This window comes from Sturnus vulgaris, chromosome 3 (genome assembly GCF_052056855.1).
Source record: "Sturnus vulgaris isolate bStuVul1 chromosome 3, bStuVul1.hap1, whole genome shotgun sequence".
Taxonomy (NCBI): domain Eukaryota; kingdom Metazoa; phylum Chordata; class Aves; order Passeriformes; family Sturnidae; genus Sturnus; species Sturnus vulgaris.
Genome location: NC_142245.1, coordinates 25,126,422 through 25,145,872, shown reverse-complemented (window position 1 = coordinate 25,145,872; position 19,451 = coordinate 25,126,422). Strand labels below are relative to the sequence as shown.

General features: G+C 38.9%; 1 protein-coding gene across 5 annotated transcripts in view; it reads right to left on the bottom strand.

The window, feature by feature from the left end:
- Window positions 1–206: 206 nt before the first annotated feature.
- Window positions 207–19,451, bottom strand: part of EML4 (EMAP like 4) — a 146,256-nt gene continuing 127,011 nt past the window's right edge. For all 5 annotated transcript variants that reach the window (XM_088161221.1, XM_088161219.1, XM_088161220.1 and 2 more), the window contains 8 exons: window positions 19,292–19,423; window positions 18,636–18,703; window positions 14,626–14,714; window positions 13,354–13,451; window positions 9,318–9,405; window positions 7,977–8,075; window positions 3,505–3,635; window positions 207–3,044 (listed from right to left, as the gene is read on the bottom strand). In XM_088161221.1, coding sequence (XP_088017347.1) covers window positions 2,580–3,044; window positions 3,505–3,635; window positions 7,977–8,075; window positions 9,318–9,405; window positions 13,354–13,451; window positions 14,626–14,714; window positions 18,636–18,703; window positions 19,292–19,423 — 1,170 coding nt within the window. In that variant the 3' untranslated portion in view covers window positions 207–2,579. The remainder of the gene's footprint in view (window positions 3,045–3,504; window positions 3,636–7,976; window positions 8,076–9,317; window positions 9,406–13,353; window positions 13,452–14,625; window positions 14,715–18,635; window positions 18,704–19,291; window positions 19,424–19,451) is intronic.

The window sequence follows — 19,451 nt, the reverse complement described above, 5'->3', positions numbered from 1 at the left end:
TGAGACGTAAACAAGAGCAATAATTACATCTGACAACAGTATACACGATGCTGAATTAACTTACTTTTAGACAGTCTGGAAGGTTATCAAAAAAGCACACATTGAGAAAGTTTTTTCAAAATCACAGACCCAGACATTGCAACTGTGATGAGAGCATCCACTCTGTACAGAAGGAACCAGAACAGATATGGAGAAAGACACTGCAATATTTTATATTGATTATTTTATTTTTTTTTAATCTTCAAAGTTTTCTGCCTCAAGACAGGAATGCATGATAGATAGAAATGGCTCAAACATCTTCACATGAAACACTCTTAACCATAATTCATTCACAATTATTTTTCTAAAACATCTACAGTTACATAATCCCATTTCCATCCATTATCACAGATTTAATTATTTGTTAAACAGTAGTTGCCAGCAATTGAAAGCTGTAAGGCTTTTTGCATATTAGTAGAGTCTTCTGAACTACACAAGAATATCACAACTCTAACTCTCACTTACATGGCAACCCCAGGTGACAGATGTTCCAAAGAGAAATATGTTGCTTATGTGGAGTTCATAAAAATGACAGAGAGCTCTCTGTGCCTCGTTAGCTCTACTATTCTTTCTCCTTTACTAAGATTATTTTCTAAACCTACAGCATATTCCTCCTTTGTAACCAAGAACTTTGATGAGCTTATGAACCTTATCTTCCACTGCTGCTATTTGGCAAATTTGCAAGTCAGGCATACTAGAGCTCTCCAGTAAAACTCTATGTACAGAGCACAGTTTAAACAGATGGGTTGCTTGGAATCCATATCTCCCTCCATCTGAAGGGAACTACTTTGAGGTTCTCTGGAACTGTTGTAAACAAGAGGATTTTTTTTCTATATATATATATGTGTGTATATATATATTTATATATTTTATATATAAATGTTCTAAATGTCCTTTGGGAGTCCATTTGTTTTTATCTTTCCAAATGATGACTAAATACCTGATCTGTAGCATTTCTCCTGAGAAGATACTAGTAAGGGAATGACAGTTTTGATGCACTTTGGAATGGCACAATCACGTAAACGTTTGCACAATTAAGACTTATGAACTCATCCAAAGTTTCTAAACATGATATTCTAACTAAGAACTAAAATACCAGCACAATGCAGCAAGTTAAAAAAGAAAGTTCTATGTAATCAAAATATAAACAAGTACATAGGAAATGGATATCTGCCAGTAAATCTATATCTCTTTTAAAGTAGGAAATGTATGCACTTAAGAAAAAACTGTAGCTATCTGACAGGCTTTGTAAAAAAAGTACTTTCCAAATGCATAACAAATGCCAAGATATCCCGTAACTGGCCAGGTATAGCCACATGAGAGCTGCATGGCTTACAGCAACCCAGGGAGGGGTGGGGTAGAAATAAAATCACAAAAACAATAGATCAGCAAGTCTAGGGAAAACAACAACAAAAAAAATCACATCATCATCATCTAAATTACTGTATGCTTATATCACAACTGCTAAAGGAGCCAGGGGAAAAAAACAGAAAGTAGAGAATGCAGTTTAATGATTTTTAAGAATTACCTCTAAAAATTCAGAAGAAAAAAATTATCAACCTACTAATTCTAAGCACCAATTTAATAATTTAAGTTAACTGTATTTATATTTTTCATACTAGGGATGGAGCAAGTTCTGCTTGAAGGCTTAAAGTTTAACTCTGGAGCCCATCTGACTTCTGTGTTCTTGTCATGCTTCCTCTGCTGTTCACATCAGCCACTGTAAAAGATTCTCCCAAGCTTCCAACTCTCTTGGCAAGCAATTCTTTGAAGAGACAATTATGTCCTATAGTTTAAGTCAACTTTCAGGTCATGAAAAGTGAAACACACCAGTATTTGGTTAGTCTGCTAGTTAAGAGTCCGTGAAAATGGAACAGCCAACACCAGTCCTTGACAGGATTTGCCTTAGAACTAGCAGCACCCAGGGCAGACCAACTTTGAGCACATCCAGACTCCACAAGGAATTAGTAGTGTTAGAAAATTGCATATGTGTTAGATCAAGAAGGCATCGCCATACATGTGGCATTGTTACATTATTTTTCCTCTATTTTTCTCAAGAAAAAACAAAGGAAAACAGCCCTACAAAGAGCTTTTTGGTTGCTTTTTTTCATTCTGTTTGTCTTTGCATCTGGAAAAAGCAGCACAGTGCTTCCCAGCTGGAACAGCTCAGCGCTTCCCATCAGCTCAGTTCTTCTAGAAAGCACTTTCACATAGTTAAGGTGGTCTACTTCAGCTAATTCTCAGAGCTAACCTTTTTTTCCAGTATGTATCTCATGCCACTTCCTGACAGCAATTTCAGAACTGAAATGGATCTATGGTAATGTCCACTACTAACTGCGACCAGATCTTGCTACAGACCATCAAGCCAGGCCCTTGGGATGGTTCCACACGTTGAACTGAAGCTCAGACTAAAAAATCTCACTGAAACTCAAAATCTGGAGAGGTCATGAATCTCAGCTACTCTTCCCTATTTGAACCCTCACCCTTGTAATGAAAGCACGCACACCACAGGGAAACAACAGCCACGTGAGCTGGGAGCATTAAGACACCGGTGAGTTATCCTGCTGCTCTTCCGTGACCGTGGACTCGCTGTGCTCCTCGCTCAGCTCGTTGGAGGGCTCCTCGTAGCTGGGCTCAGCAGGGTCCAGGCTGCTCCCCTCGCTCTGCTCCTCGCTCTGCTCCTCGCTGTGCTCCGCTGACTGCTCCAGGTTGCTCTCCAAGGAAGCGGGAGAGCTGCCAGTTACGCTTTCGTTTTGGTTCATTTCGTTAAAAGGCTGGGGGAGATGTGCAGGAGACTGCACAGCGTTCTCACTGGCAGGGACGGGCACTTTGGTGGCACCAATATCCAGGACAATGTCATTTGGTGGCAGAGTTACCTTCTCCACAAGTTTCCACTGAATAATACTCGTGTCTTTCCCTCCAGTTGAAATCAAGTGACCGTCACTGTGAGTGAAGCTGACGTTTGTCACATGACTACTGTGAGCACTGTATTTGTGACTCGGGGCCTATTGAAAACAAGCAGAAAGACAAATCACATGTTGACTTGAAGGGCACATGATATGGAAATTTAAAACTACTAGCCCTGCAAGAGAGATCTTAGTTCACGAAAGAGTAAAGAATTATATTTATATTCGATTTCCCACCACAATACTTCCTCTCCTCTTTGCAAATTGGAACAGATTTAGATCTTTATAGAAAAAATAATGGACCTAACACTAAGGCCAGCAAACACAAAGCATCAAGACTTGTCTCCAGAATTTAAGAATACCTATTGACACTTCCCTTTTAGGTACACTGTTTTATATTTATATTGTTTTACATTTTCTATTTTATATGTAAAATTAATGGGGATTCTTGAATATAAAAGAAGTATTTGCTTGCCAGGCTCCAAAACAACTATGCTGGAAGCAAGGAAAGCTTCGGGCAATGTAAACAAGAACATGGATTAGACTGGTCTAGACTTACCTTAGGCTTGGAACAGGGATACTGAAAGAGATGGACCTTACAAAAGTCATCAGCCACTGCTATCACTTTTCGGTTATGAGATCTGACAAGGGCATTTATGTCTGTCCCATCTGATCCTTCGGGCCAAACTCCTAGGAAAGAGTAGAGCAGATATTCAGCAATGGTGGTTTTGGACACAAATCAACAGACAGTACACGAACATAAATCTATAAACCTGTGAGAAAAGGCAAGATGAACAAAAGGTAAGACAAATTCAGCTGGAAAATGGAATGTGCATTGCATTAAATGCCATTAATATTTTGCTAGTCTAATGCTGCTCCCCTCACCCTGTTCTCCCAAAATCCTCAGTTTCAGTCAGGATGATATCTTGGGCTTAACATTTGTTTCCTGTTCAAAATTTCAGGCTTGTTTAAACCTTATCTTTAGATTAAGTTTGCTGCTAAAACTGGTAGCTCTTATTACTGTCATTCACGCACAGGCGTTTCAAAAGCAACACTGATGCTGAGGCACAGGGCAAACCCAGGTACTGTACATTGTGATCCCTTCTCTGGTTTAATTTGTTTGAATTCTTGTATTTTAAATCTTAGTATTTGTGTAACTCAAAGAAGACAACTGAGTGATGATACACTGCACAGAAACCCAGCCTGTGCAAGTTTCATAGATGTAAGTGCTGTCAAGTGCTTAAGTACAATTCAATATGGTTTTAAGTCAAAAGAGTGACACAGATATGTCTAGACAAAAGAAAAACAACTTTTCCTAGATGAAAAACACTGATCAAATTTGGGGTGGGGTAGACTCTAAACAAAATTATTTTAACAAAACATAAAGACATTAGAGATTCCTGTAATAAAAACAGAATTCACATCTGCATGGAAAGCTGAACAAAGGTAAGCAAGGGATTATAAGATACTAATATATGCCAAAGGTACCATGTTTTTAAGATCAGACTTAGGTTTCTGATTAGGTCTAGGAGTTAGGAGGAATTTTTCCTCCTCAAATTTCACCCACACCCCAAAAAACTGTGTCCAATTAACCAAGAGGGCTGTTGATTATCAGATATATTCTTCCTCCCTAACGGTTGCTGACTTCAATAAAATAAAAACCATGTGCTGTCTACTGTTTTATATAGCACAAAAAGCCAAATCGGAATTGCTTTATCATCTTGTTTTTAAGCAAAATGGCAAAGAGGATTTAACTTTAAAGCTGTTTTTTCCTATTCTTCAGTGGGTGGAGTAAGAACTTTATTTTCTTTGAAGAATAACAAAGGCAGCTTGTCAAACTTGTTACAATGCCAATAAGCTACATTGTAGGTAATTTACTAAATAAAGACATGAAGTGCTAAGGAAAGTATTCAGAAACATTTTAGTGTTCTCACATCGATGAAATCAAAGTGAAAAATATATACTATTTAAGAATTTTCAAGTAGTTCAACATGAATGGATTTTACCTTTCCTCATTCATTCTATATATGAAATACTGTCATCATGTGGGAGCAATAAATGCCTGAAGTTTCAGCTACCACCTTAGGCAGGCTTTGACAAAGAACTATGCAATTTCCTCTTCTTTTTAATTTCCTCTTCTTTTTAATTTAAGATTAAAAGGACTAATATCCAAAATTGAAGCTTTTATTAAACATCTTTTATGTTCGCAAAATCCTTTAGCAGTTCCAAAGGTAAGGCAACCCTTTGTCATACATAAGACAGCAGGATTTGCTCTCAATGCATCAGGCAAACATGAAAAAATCCAAGACGTTAATACAACTGAGTCTTGAATTCTTAAGATAACTGTAAAAATTCTTAACCGTAAAAATAACAAAACCCCCAAAATAATGGGACTTTATTACAAGGCATGACAGCAGCACTTTAATTATAACAAATTCAGCAACACAGCAGTAAGCCTCTCAAAAGAATCTGTTCAGACAAAACTGTGGGAAATGTGCAGCAAACCCAAGAGTGATTTCAAATGTTTGGGGTGCAGAGTGATGATACTGCTGAGCCAGTAGTAATAACAACTGCCAAAAGGAGCAATGCTATTCTCATCCAAAACACACATTTCCATCCCTTTCCTTCTGCTGACAACAGTGCCATGCCTGATCCCATGGCACACTACCCACATAGCTGAATTATAAAACACATACTCCCAATAGCCTAGACCCCATTAACTTAACCCTCTCTCCTGAACATCAGTGAGCAGCCCCTGGCTTGCTTGGATCCCCGAGACAGTTAACCCCTGGGTCAAAGCCAGATTAGCAAGTATCTGATAGGTTGGCTTAGCTGCACTGTCTGATTTAATGGGAAAATACTTGCCTTTGTTTGAGGTCAAACCATAATTTTAAGATCCTGCAATGGGTGTCAAACTAGCAGACAATATAAAATTTGGGTGTGATGAATCTTGGCTAGGAAGTTTAAATATCTTCTGTTCTGCCCTGGAATACCATCCCATTATCTGCTTTATCTACTTCATTCCCAGTTCTCTGGCACACTGAAGGTTTTGAGAGCAGTTGAAACTAATTAAACTTAATTCAGAGTGGTTGAAGTTTCTATTAATCCAAAAGAAAATGCAGACAGTATCAGGAGACTTATCCACTTCTAAAAGCACTAAGTAAAATGGTTTCTCAAAACAATGGTTATGGGAGCTGCTCATGTGCAGCCTGTCCCCAGTCACTAACAACAGTTTCTATCTAACAGCTGTTAAAAAGACAAAGCCAGTGGTCTAGATGTGAAACCAAACTCCTTCTGCACTCCCACATCTCACCTCCTTAGGTCAGGAGTAAAGGACACTTCTGGGAAAGCCCTGGGATTCAGAGAGCTGCTGCCCTCATTCTGTCTGCTCTACCAAATGTAGTGGTTAAAGTTCAGTAGTTACAGAGCCTGCTACCTCAATGTTTCTGATAGATTTAAGTACTCTGCAAAAAAATGTAAAATGTTTCAGCTCCAAGCCTATTCCATAAGGAATATGCAGTCCTTACCAAGTGATTTCCTTGTTCCTGGTGGAAGGCATTATATTATTATCAGAGTTTTGCTTTTCACTTTCTGTGGCCTCTCCTGAATCTTCTGATACTCCATTTAAAAAAGGCTTTTGTGCTGCACTATTATTGCAGTCACAGTAGCAAAGCCAGTGAGGAAACAACTACTCTGGACCAATTCCTTTTTTGCCTAGGCTTACATGGACAGAGCATCAGGAGATGCTTCTACTTCACCCGGACAGATTGAATAAAAACACCTACAAATGCACAATATATTTCACAGCTCTCAAGCTAAAAATGGAAGCCAGTATTTTCATCAAACTAGCAATAAGCAACAGTATTCAGCTCCAGAAAGAGCATGCTCCTGTTTTATCTGCTACCTACCAAGCTCAAAAAAAAAATCAGAACTATTTATTCTGTCCATCAACTTCCTTCTCTAATCTCTGTATTTTTCCTATTCTGTGTCAGATCTTTGGTATCCAAAAAGGAAATCATGCCTGGTTATTAAGCACCAAATCCCTCCACCCAATCAGTATGCCACACAAGTGTGTCGGTGTTAGCCCTCACTCCAACCTCCATCCTTTGAGGTTACTTGCTCATTAAACACATGGCAGCCCTTAAATATGCACAAGAGGTGTCAGCAGCTACAGAAAGGACTCACACTTCACTGATTTTCTTCTATCTTGCATGTAAACTGGTATTCAAAGTTGAACTCTAGCAACTGTGAAGAGAAGATTTGTAGATCTAATTCTTACCTCTAAAGAATTTCCTGATTTGCTTGCTTTTAGTATTTCCACCAACAGAGGCAGGTGCCTGATCTCAGTGGTGGAAGGGAGATGTTCAGCACCCTGCTCACACAACTGTATTGGGAAGCTGAACCCTACTTTTAAACCCCTCACAGAGGGGTTCCTCCTTTATGGCCAACAGAGCTGACTACAGCAAAAGCAATTTGAAGTGTTTTGCCACAGCCTATGACAGTTCTATTAAATGCAGATTTGTCAGCTTTTTAAATTGTACATTTTAAAAATAAACTACTAAGTAAAAATCGGTCTATTTTTTAAAGCATTTTTATTACTCAAAAATATATTACTCACCTTGGACTACAGGTATCAAAGTGCTGTCATAATTTTATGAACTATAATCTACACTCCTAACACTCTTGTTCCTGTCCCAAAACAAGGTAAAAAAAGGAGAATGCACATGTGCCATATGAGCACTTTAAAATATAAGCCTTTTGCTTCAGTGCCTCCATAACTGGCAGCCCAAAATGACAGTGGGAGAGTCCACCCCCAAACTGCAAGAACTAAACAGAAATCAATTGTGCATTTTCCACAGAACACTTGGTGCACTGTAAGACAGGCAAATACTGTGGTCAGTCACTTTGGTCTGTGACCTCAGCACCATCCCTTAATAATCATTAACAGTGTACTTTTAATGAGAAATTGAAGCAAACAAAACCACAAAAGCACCGTGTCAGTAGCTTAGAAGTGAGTTAAACAGTGCTTACCAAACACCTGGAAGCCTAGCACACAAGTGTACGTTGTCCAATCTATATCCTTACAGTCAGAACGATTCCTGATTAGCTTACAGCCACTTGGAATGTCCCCTGTAAAAAAAAAAAAGTGAATGATGAGTTATGCAATGCAAATTTATATTTCCATAGGTGTTCTTTGGAGAGATGCAGTAAGTAAATGCATCTTAAATTTCATCTGGAATTAAACTGTAGAGGCAAAGACAGACTAGCAGCTTTATCAAATTCCAGATATTTGAAGCTTTACTTTTTTTTTATGAGTAATTTTTACTTCTCATTTCCCTCCTCTGATAGCATAACCTCAAAAACACTTCCCTGCAACTTGAGTACCCTGCTACTAACTCTATAAAATACTTTAATGAAGTCTGTAACGTAATAATTTCTTATTTCTACCAGCTCCACTGATGTGCTAAAATTCAATAAATCATTCAGGAAGCTGGACTTTTAAAACAGTGAGCAACTACTGCCAAAGAAGCCTTAGACTGCTTTACAGCTTTTAACTAGAAAAGATTGTCTTGCAATACACCAAGCCAGTAATAATGGGTCACGGTTCTTTTCTTCCCTATACATGAAATTATAAACAACAACATCTCCTTTTGATAGACTGCACTATCTAGATTTGAAATCTAAGCTGTGACAGGCAGAAAAAATATGTTAAGGTTACAGACATTTAAACTGTTGGATATTCTTGCCTGTAAAGGGAAGAAACTACAATCCTCTTGGAGCCAGTTAAAGCCATAAGAATAAAAAAAAAAATTAAAACAGACTGATATGCACTACTGACGTTGAACTTCTGGAATAACCACTATGTGTTATATTCATATTTTCACATATTTAAAAAAGACAAACAAAAACATTATTACCACTAACTCATTAAAGTAGCATTACTGTTTTTCTTAGTTTTCACCATCACCAGCCAAGATAAAGTTTCAAACAAGAAACACCAGGAGAGAACTGTGGCACAGGCTCACTGATTTTATTCCTCCAAAATAACTGGTATTGTTGACACTAATTAGACAACTGTATATATTATTTTCAATCTACAGAACTTTTGGCCAACATCAAGCTTAGAGCCACTTGTTCTGTAAATTCTATGCTGTTAAACTGATTTATGATCTTGTAAAGAAGTAAGCTATATTTGGCACTGCCATTAGGTAATACATGGCTCTGAATAACATCAAGATATCAGGTTACACAAGTTCAAATCAGTCCCTTTGTCAGTTAGCATTTTGTACAGTCCTGATCAAACACACTTTTCTAAATACTCTGACAGCTAATGCATATCTCTGTTTCCAGTGTATTTAATTTCATACTTACAGTATAGTATTTCATAGTCTCCTGAGTTTGACATTATATATTTGTTGTCCGGGGACCAGTCAAGGTGTGTAATATAGCTGGAATGTCCCTGGAGAAGAATGCAGTAACAGCAGTGTGAAACACTTGATTTCAATTGAAAGTGAAACAGAAGTTGCACCCACAGATGGGAGAGCTAACAGCAAAACAAACAAAAAAAAATCACCTTCCCACCTGCCCCAGGTCGGCTGAAATTCACTTGTGCTCCTTTAAAGGCTCCTTAGTCCCATTGCCACACTTGCTAACAGCTAAACAAATGCAGGCTGGGCATCGTGCCTCTGCCACTCTCCCTTGTAAAGCCTGGCCCTCATGGACTCCAGAGTGATTTACTCCTAGAAGGCATGATGCTAAAATATGGATGAATCCCAACTTACACTGGAATTAGGAACATACATATTGCTACTAAATGCAAAAAGCAAGTAACTTGCACAGGATTGGTTTTAGATCCTAACAGAAAAGTGACAGGAATTCTTTATTTCTCTATTCATTTAAAATAACTTCCATTAAATGCACATTCATGCAAATAACCCTTGCTCATCCTAAAAATTTAGGATACATACCTTGGTTAACAACCACCATGCAGAAGTACAAGATCATGGACTGCTGTTAAAAGAATAAGCTTCTAAGCTTGTTCAAAGTCTCTGCTATGCTTTTTTGCACTGCACCATGTTAGGACCAGCTTTGAAAGGTATCTACCCTACAGGCACTGGGTCATCTTTATTAAGACTCAAAACCCTTTTGCCAGGTTGCACACTGAAGGTTGAACACTTGGCTTTGCAAGACAAATACAGATAGAGTATTTTTTCTGTGCACAAACTTCCTTTGAGGGAAATAAGAGTAATAATAACAGTAACAATAAAGCTATGAAAGGCTCCAGAGAAGCCACACATTTACATAAGATAGGAATCATGGATAGCAAATTAATAAAAGTGACATCCATGTCACTCTTCCACCCTTCCATCTCTTTTTACTGCTCCTTTTTCTTTTGTAAGACCATCTATTTTCTTCCTTTTGTCGTCATTCTGCCAGGCAACAAACTGCCACATTCTTGACTGACAGATGTCAATCCACGTCCCTTCCTCAGTGGGCATTAAGAACAAGGTGTCCCTAAGCCCCCCCAAAGGGTCTCTTGGCACAGCCTGCAGCAGCCATGCCAGGGCCATGCAGAAGTTCTGCACTGGCTGCTGTGCCATCCACCATGCCAGCTTCTTCCACAGAGATCTCCAAGAGATCCTGATTGCTTCCAGAATAGAAATACACCCGTGTCCCATCTCCCCATTCCCAGGTCCTCTGTGAGATGCTGCAAAAACATTTTGGAGAAAAGCTGGCTGGCCTTTATGATTTGTTTACTTATGCAGTAGTCTCTGCCTCAAGCAGAGGAACTGTGTACTGACGTAACTGCTTTGCAGTCATGGGTGAGATATATGATACTGACATGCAAATCTGGTATTAAAAAAAAAAAGTGCACAATTGGCTAGGATTTTTTTCTCCCCCTCCTTATTTCCCAAGTCTTCCAATTTGCAATCAAACTCCAACATGGAAAAGAACTGGTCAGCCATTTACTAAATCCTGCCAGACATTTGGCAGCTGTTAAAATTCCTAGAGGCGGTGGGGTGAGGGAACAAAGCAATTGGCCAGGGGGCTCCAGGCTGCAAAATCCCTTCAGGCAAGTGATCACCAAATGATGAACTGGAACACAACATTGTTATCATATTTGCAAGAGGAGGATCCAGTTTCTATTAAAATCTTTCTTTGGTAGCTGCTCACCAATAAGACAACATTTTACTCTCTCCTTTTCTGTACCTTTATATACTATGAATGATTCATATTATCACCAGCTAAGAGAGCCATCTGACTAAATGGAAACTCCTTCCTCCTTATCTGTTTCAGACTTCAGTGGTGCAAGGTTCAAAATGCCCACAGCCTGTAGGACAGGCACACTAATCACTTCAGGTGAAGTCCAGTGTACCAAATACTTCAGAGTGGCTGTATGTGTGGCTTTCACCCCACAGCCTTCTTAGTGAATGCCCAACACTTTCTCCTCTTTTGCTAAGGTATCCCTGATGTAAGGCAAATGGAGACAGCAGCAGCTACCTGGGATCTGCTGACATGCTGGAAGTTCAGCCCCAGCCCACACCTTCACACTGCTGACTGCATAGCTGGAGCCCTCAAAAAACAGCTGCACTCGTCAAAATGGTTGTTTTGGCTCATCTGAAGTTCTGATCACAGTCAGCACTATCCCTCACTGTGGAAACAGGCCCATAGGTCACAGACTTGCCTCTCCAGCAGCAGCAGAATGCCTGGCTGTGACTGAGAGGGGATTTAAACCTAACAGCAGGCATACAGCCCTTATGCACCAGCTAATGCTGGTTCAGTAGATAAAATCCTTCTGAAAGAATTCAAATAATGTATTCAAGCTGGAAGAAAGAACCAGAAGTTGACTACCAGAAGGACTGAGTCATACTATTTGGAGGTCACCCGTGAGGCTACTGAATGACAGAATGCCAGAAGGATGCAGTGCCAGGAGAGTGCTCTGGGTCCTGAGCATGCCTGGGTGTCTCCCTGCTTAGCATCAAGCTGGTATGGACCCGCCAGGGTGCTGGCAGGGAGCACAGGGGAGGTGCAGGGCAAGTGAAATTGGATCTGCAGCCTCACAGTGAGCTCCAGGCAGCTCCACATCGCTGCCTTTGCACTGGCTGGAAGAGTCAGAGAGCTCAGCCCTGACACAGACCATGCTGCTGATTCTGTGTTCTACACACTATCACTCACACTGAAAGAAAAAGGATAACAGAAATCTGCTTTGAAGCCTTGACACTTCTGCCTGGGTGTAACAACGCTCAATTCTCCCACACCAATGTTTACAAATCCCTTTCCTGCCAAGCCAGTGGGTTAGAGGGACAGCCAGATGTTGGTTTAAATTGCAATATGTTCTCTCCAACATACATAATACATAGCAATAAATGATCTCATGCATCTTCAAAGAGCTCAAAAAGACCCTGAAATATATAGCAAACTAAATGTTATGTAGGTTAGGATTAGCCATCTCTGAGTGATTTTATATTTTATGGTTAAAATAGAAGTGTTGAGGTGAGATGCTGTACTGAGGTGCAGACATCCAGTGCCATCCCCACCAGCTCCACTGGGGCCCTGCTCTGAGCCCCCTGTGGGCTCTGCTCTTACCCCACCATTGAGTTCAGGCAGGGATGGGGCAAACCCAGTGCTGCTGCCTGCCCTGGCAGCCCTGTGCCCCCCACAACAGCCTCACACAGGCTGCTCTGAGCCCAATGCTCTAGCACGTGTCACATTTCAAAGGTGAACCTATTCTTACGACATCATTTGCAAATCTCATCAAGTTCCACTTGTTCTTAATGTAAATATTTTCACTAACCTTGAAAGATAGCTGAACTTGAGGCCAAGATGTTAGATAACTAAACACTTATGGAAAAATTGTCTTTTTAGCACTGGGACAATCTCATCCAATGTAACAATAACAACAAACTCCACTACCCATGCTACATTTAGATCTATTTAGCCTGGGCCACATCCCTCAAACACTTAAAACTGAAAACAATGTGTATTTGCAGCCTCCAAGACTACACATTCTAATGGAATTTCACCACCCTAATATTATGTTGATTCAAGAAGTACTTTACCAATAGGAGGAAAATACCCCCAAACAAATGTAATGTTTTCTTTGAATAAGTTTCAACATTAAGGTACAAGGCATTTCTCCATCTTACTGCTAATTTCCCATTTCAGAGAAAGAAGGCAATAGTCTGATAAATTAGTCCTATCTGATGCAAAAGTGATCACTGCCCACTAAGAGATGCAGTAGCTATCAGAGACTGAAGTTTAAAAAATCAATCAAATGCTGAATAAACCCTACAAAACATAACCAGAAGGGAAAAAACATCAATCCAGAGAGTTTCACTGCTTAACACCTAAATTTATGTACAAGATGTAATAATCATGTAATGATTAGACATGCTCCAAAACTTACAGTGCATTTTCCATATCTGCTATACTTTCTTCCATTTTCTGTTACTACGTAGAGGTAAATAAAGTTGTCGTGGGATCCAACTGCAAGTAAGGTGCCATCTACAACAAAGAATATTTGATATAAATAAATAGAGTGTTTGTTCTGTGAATTTAAATTATTTCAGGTTTATTTCTAAGACAACAGTCTCAGTTAAATTACTCTTTATGAATTGTACTGAAGGATTCGTAACACTTTACATTATGTTGCTTTTCAGCTGTATCTGTTTACTTTGTGGGTATGTTTTTTGGACAAGTTCTTTCACTCCTGCTTTTTTTTTTTAGAGTAAGTGTTCAATGGACAAGATATAAACCGTGAGACTGCACTGGATTTCCAAAAGCTGTTGACAGCAGGCAGACTTGAGTTTTATGCACCATAAAAATGCAGAAGAGTACTTTATCTATGGATAGCTTAACTTTGGAAGTGTGGACTGCAAATAAATCAACACTAAATATATAAAGACATGGAATTTTCAAACATAATAAGCATTTTTCTATTCTACCTTGTCTCCTTTTTCAAAAATGCATGTGGACAAGAGCTGCCACAAATCATAATCACACACTTCCAAGCATCAATGAACATTAGTGATTTATAATAAATTGCTGTGCTTGGCACATGTGGCAGCAGCAGAGGAGCATTTTGCTTGCTGACATGGCATGTGAGCCAAAAGCAAACAAGAAAAAGATTTGCAAGTGTGTTCTTCCATCCTGTTTTAACAGAGAGGAGTCAGCCTCTGACTATTTGTCATGTCACATCTGAAGAGGAGACTCAGCACCGGTTTGGACTCCATGTAATCCCAGAGCAAACACTTCACAAATAGCTCTGACTTCCAGACAGACAGGAGCTTAGTTCTATGAGTTTACATTAATGAACTTGAAAAATAACTAAGAAGGATACTAAAATATCACTGAAATATTAAGCTTTTTACAGACTCTTCTGTTAACCTGTCAACTATATGAGAACTTTTTTTGGAGGAGCAAAGCTGGCATTTATTGTAACAGCAGAGTTCAACGTGAAGAAAAGGCTGAGAAAGGTGATGGTGATGTTTGCAGTTACAAAATTCCAGGATTTAGTACACACAAACAAATCCATAAGCAAATCCAGTTACACATTAAGCATTTGAAACAATTTTTTCGAAGCTGTGCCTTTTCTAATGCCTGGGGAGTAGTTTAGTACCATGTAACAGAACATCCATCTAGTTTATCAGAATTATTCTGACTGTACAAATCTGCCTACCTACTGAGTAGCGCATCACTGAAAGCTGTTCGTTGCCATCAGTGTGTATTGAAACCAGATCCCTCGTTTCTGCATCCAAAACAAACCACCTAGAGGGAGGAGAATTGCAGTAAGTATCACTTCCACTAAACAAAAAACACAAGTAAAACAGCCATAACCACTGCCTGCCTTCATCATCTTGTGCTAGCCCCTCAAGGGCAGCTTAGACAACATCTGTTTTTAATGGAACACTTTTCTGGTTCACAAAGCAATACAAGTTTCAGTGAACAATATATGAAAGATTCTAAATACCATTCCATTTATTCCCCTTCCCTGAACACCATAATAATCACCAAAACGTCTAGTGGACAATAAACATGCCACCAAATATAACTGCAGCTTATCATCATTAAGCCTTAAGCTGAATTTCATTCTACTTCCCTATTTTGAAGATAAGCGTTGATATAAAACCTGATATTTCAATTTTTGTAAAGCAAAGTTAAAAAAAAAATAGAAGTAGTAGATCTGGGTAGAAAACATTTCTATAGTCTTTGTAAACATAAATTACATTCTAGTTTGGTATTTTTATCTCAATCCTTTTCACTTCTATGAAAATCATCAATCCTTTTCATTTCTTTTCTATGAATAATTTTATTACAGTAAGAAGGAATAACCAACCATTCGCTAGAATTTGATGGTTCATAAACTAGCATACTATATTTCTTGCTTGGATGATTTATAACTAAGGTAATTAATTCCATTTTTTATTCTTTAGCAACAACTTTTAATCTGCAGTTTATTATTTACGAGGCACATGTGAGATGCTTACAAAAACTCACTGGTACACAGACCAAAATGGCCCCTGACAGCAAGACCTGCAAGATCAACAGTCTGAGCATTCTGCAATGGGTCTGATGCCCTCCCAACTCCTAAATACACTGAACATTAGCAATACAGAGACAATGACAATTTAATAAAAATATGTATTCATACCCACAGATCATGAAAACAAGTGTCAATATGGCTGAATACATAGGAGCTGTACTCAGAATTGAATTTCTTTGCTCCAAACTTCTCCTCTCACAGCCACGCATATATGCCACAGGCAGGTTAATATCCTAATGGCAAATGGCAAGTTCAAACACTGTGGAAACAGGCAAGGGAATTCCACCCTCTGTCTCACAGTGAACTCAGTGGAACATGGCTAAACCTGGGACAATTTACTCCATAGCAAAGCTGTAAAATGAACTCCAGGAACAACATCACACATGGGTGAGGATGAGATTGCAGTTTGTGCCTATCTGCACTCACCAGTGTCCGACAGACAGGCATCTGGAGAGCAGCCTGGTCCCAGTGGCTTAAAATCACATTGTGGTTAGAGAACCACATGAAAGAAATGAAACAAAATACACATAGAAAACCCTCAACCCCACATGGCATGGACTGCTGAATAACCTGTGTGCAAGACAGACAGAACCAGTGGAAAACAGGTAATGTGTAGCTCTACTGCCTGATTTACTTTCTTGTGGCTCTGCCTTACACTAACCTTGCCCTTCAGCCTTCAGTGTCCTTACCAATGTTAGCACTTCTGTTAGAATCTTGTTAGTCTTTTTTCCACAGTGCCTTTGAATACTCATATGCTTAGTACACAAAATATTCTACATGATTAGTCATAGAAAGCTCTACTTCTTTGCCAATAGTACCACTGGAAGCATGGCAGAAGGATCTGAAAAGTGCCTTGAAAAAGCTTTTTCTAGTTTACCAGCTGTGCCTTTTCAGCATGCAGCAGGATCCACAAGGAGAACTAGTACTCCCAAACAACTGATGATCAGGTCCACAGCAGGTATTTAAGGAAGTGGTAACAAAACCTGCAGTAGACCCTTTGCAGACAGTCGAAAAGGGGAAATTATACTGAAATATTTATCATGGGAAGTGATATGTAAAAAAAAAAACACCAAAAGCATGATACTTGGCCTGATAAAAGACACACCACTGTAAAACAACAGACAAGAATGGGAAAACAGGTAGAAAAGTCAGATTTCGTTTGATGCCACAACCTTAACCACCAAACCCAACCTACTTAGTGCTCCATTATTTGCCCCTGTCTTACCTCTGTGCTAAAAGCTGAGCAGCACTAGAATGGTAACAGACACACACACACACACAAGGTTTGAGTTTACTGAGTTCTAAACAGATTAGACTCCTTTAATATTTGCTTTAAGATTTTTAGGCTGTGAATCAAATTATTAAAATATTTGTTATGATTTGAGATTATTTTTTCCTATCTTAACTAAGATACATCATGCAGCCCCCATTCCTTGGGAAATAACTCCTTTGGACCAGATTTTCTGGCACAGAAAGTACTGCATGATGCTGCTGGGTAGGCAATAATTTTAAAACCATTTTGTTTATCTTGACTCAACTCCATTTATTTCTCATCCACTTATACACTTACCAGGTCTCATTTCAACTCAGTTTCAACTCAGATTTGTATATCTCAAACCCATCACTGAACCATACAATCTCAGAACACACTAAAATATAATGGTGAAAATATAATTGCTTAAAAACTCTTTTTTAAGGGTAAAAAAAAAAACAAACAAAAAACTCCAAGGCCATCATCAAACTTCTTGAACATAATATAAACTTGCTGCCTCAAGTAAATTAAAAATAAGAATTTAAACTGAATGTGCCAAACTTAAAACATAACAATAAGTGCTCCAGGAGAGGGGGAAAAAAGTCAACCAATAGAAAGCAACAGACTGAACGCTTTGGCCATGCAATGTGCCTTGACTGTGCTTTAACATAAGTTCAAAAATGTCTATAAACTCTGAAGATACATAGCCTGACCTTCCTTCCCTTTTCCCTGTTTCAAGTACTCTTAAGCCTGTATGTTCTGCTCTGTTTAATGCAGATAGAAACATTTGTTCAATTTAATGTTTATAATTGTAAGATAGAAAGGTTCAATGGGGTAATCAAATACACAAGAGGTCAGCAACGTTTTTACTGGAAGGTAAACTTGGTTTTGTAGGCTGATATCATACCTAATGAATTTAGAGCAGACAATCTTCATCTTGGAGAAAATTCCCTAAAAATATTTAGCATTTCATTTTGCCAAGAAATTTTAAGGGTGTTTCACATGCTCACCAGTTTCTAAAAACCAAACTTCAAATGGTTTTTAGGCATGAGGTTAGGAATAAAAAAAAATTTTAGTTGTCAAATTAAACACATAAAAAACTTTCCCAATTTTCTTACATACACCAGGCATTATTTTATTATCAAATTATCAACCATGAGGTATAACTGAAAAACAGAACAAAAATGCTAGCAGATTTAATACGTGCTCCTCTCACCTTTCTAATGCAATGAACATCCTGTTTTTTCTTTTAATTGGTGCATTGGTACTCCCTTCGTGGGAGATGATATCAAACCAGAGTTTGACTATGAAATAATGTAACTTTTTTCCCCCCACTGTAAGAAGCCCAAGTTAAAAAGATTCAGTTTGTGCTTTGACAGCTTTCAAAAGCACAATGACTTCAGGAAGAACAGGAACAGTTCAGTATCACTTCAGTGAACTCAGTCTTACACAAAAATCAAAATACCAGTGTGTTCACTTGCCTCTCCACCTCAGTTTAAAAGGTTGCAAGTGTGTTTGATTTGGGAAAGACAAAGATCTGTACTGTACCTGTATTAAAAAGAAATGTAAGGTGCAAATAACATTGAAATATATGATACCTGGAACAGCAATAAGGAGTGCTCATGGAAACCCCTGCAAAAAAAAAGCTTAAAAAACTCAAAATAAAACAAATCCTAAGATCTGGGCTATCATTTAAAGACTTGTTGAAAAACCAAACCAGCCTAACAACAATCAGACAATTCTTCTTTCTCCATCTAACTCATATAAGATGCCCTGCCCCCTTTTGCCACGCTTTTTAGGCTCCATAACCTCAAGCAAAAAAGAATAAAAAGCAAATGATCTAAAGTGTCTGCTCTACACTTTCTGTCATCACACTCAGCTGGAAGGCGTTTACCTGCCCGAGTGGGTTCCTATGGCGACCACGGCTCCGCTGGGATGGAAATCCGCACAGTGCCCGGGCTCCTGCACGGAGAGGCACAGACACATTACTGCCCCAGCCACATCCTAAAGGACCAGCACCTCTCAAACAAAGCTATCCTGAAAGTCTGAGCTGAGCTGACACACAGAAAACCAATCACTTAGAAGCATGCTGATCCTCAGACAGCTCTGCTCTCAGTGTATCAGTGACATGCACTGCAAGACCTTGGGAGCCAAAGGCCTACGTTTTTGTGCTTGGATATTAGCAGAGAACTAGCCAAACTACGAAATGAGTGACAGTAAGGAAAGGACATCTAAAGCCAAACCTTCACAACTGTATGACACCCTCTTCAGATTGTTTGAATAGCAGGGAAAAAAATAAATTGTAGCACAAATAAAGAACTAAGATTTATTAAAGTTGGCTTGTCAAAATGACATCAAGCAATGGTAACCAGATTACATCTTACACAATGTCTGATGAACCTTGCTAAGTTTATCAAAGCTTCCAGATAGCTGTTTCTAAAAGCATAACTGTAGGATTTTGCTTGCTAGCAGGTGGGACAAGAGTGTTTCAGAAATTGAGTGCTTTTTCCTGTTTTCTAGCTTTGTTTTTAAATTAAAGGGTTGACATACATCTAGCAGCCTGGTCCATTCCAGTGTGTGATCCACAGAGTTCCACATACAAACTTGCCTATCTTGGGCACATGTTAAAAATAAGTCTTTGAAAGGATGAGATGCCAGTCCCCAGAGTTCATCTGTATGTCCCTAGAAAGAAACCACATGTGATTTAACT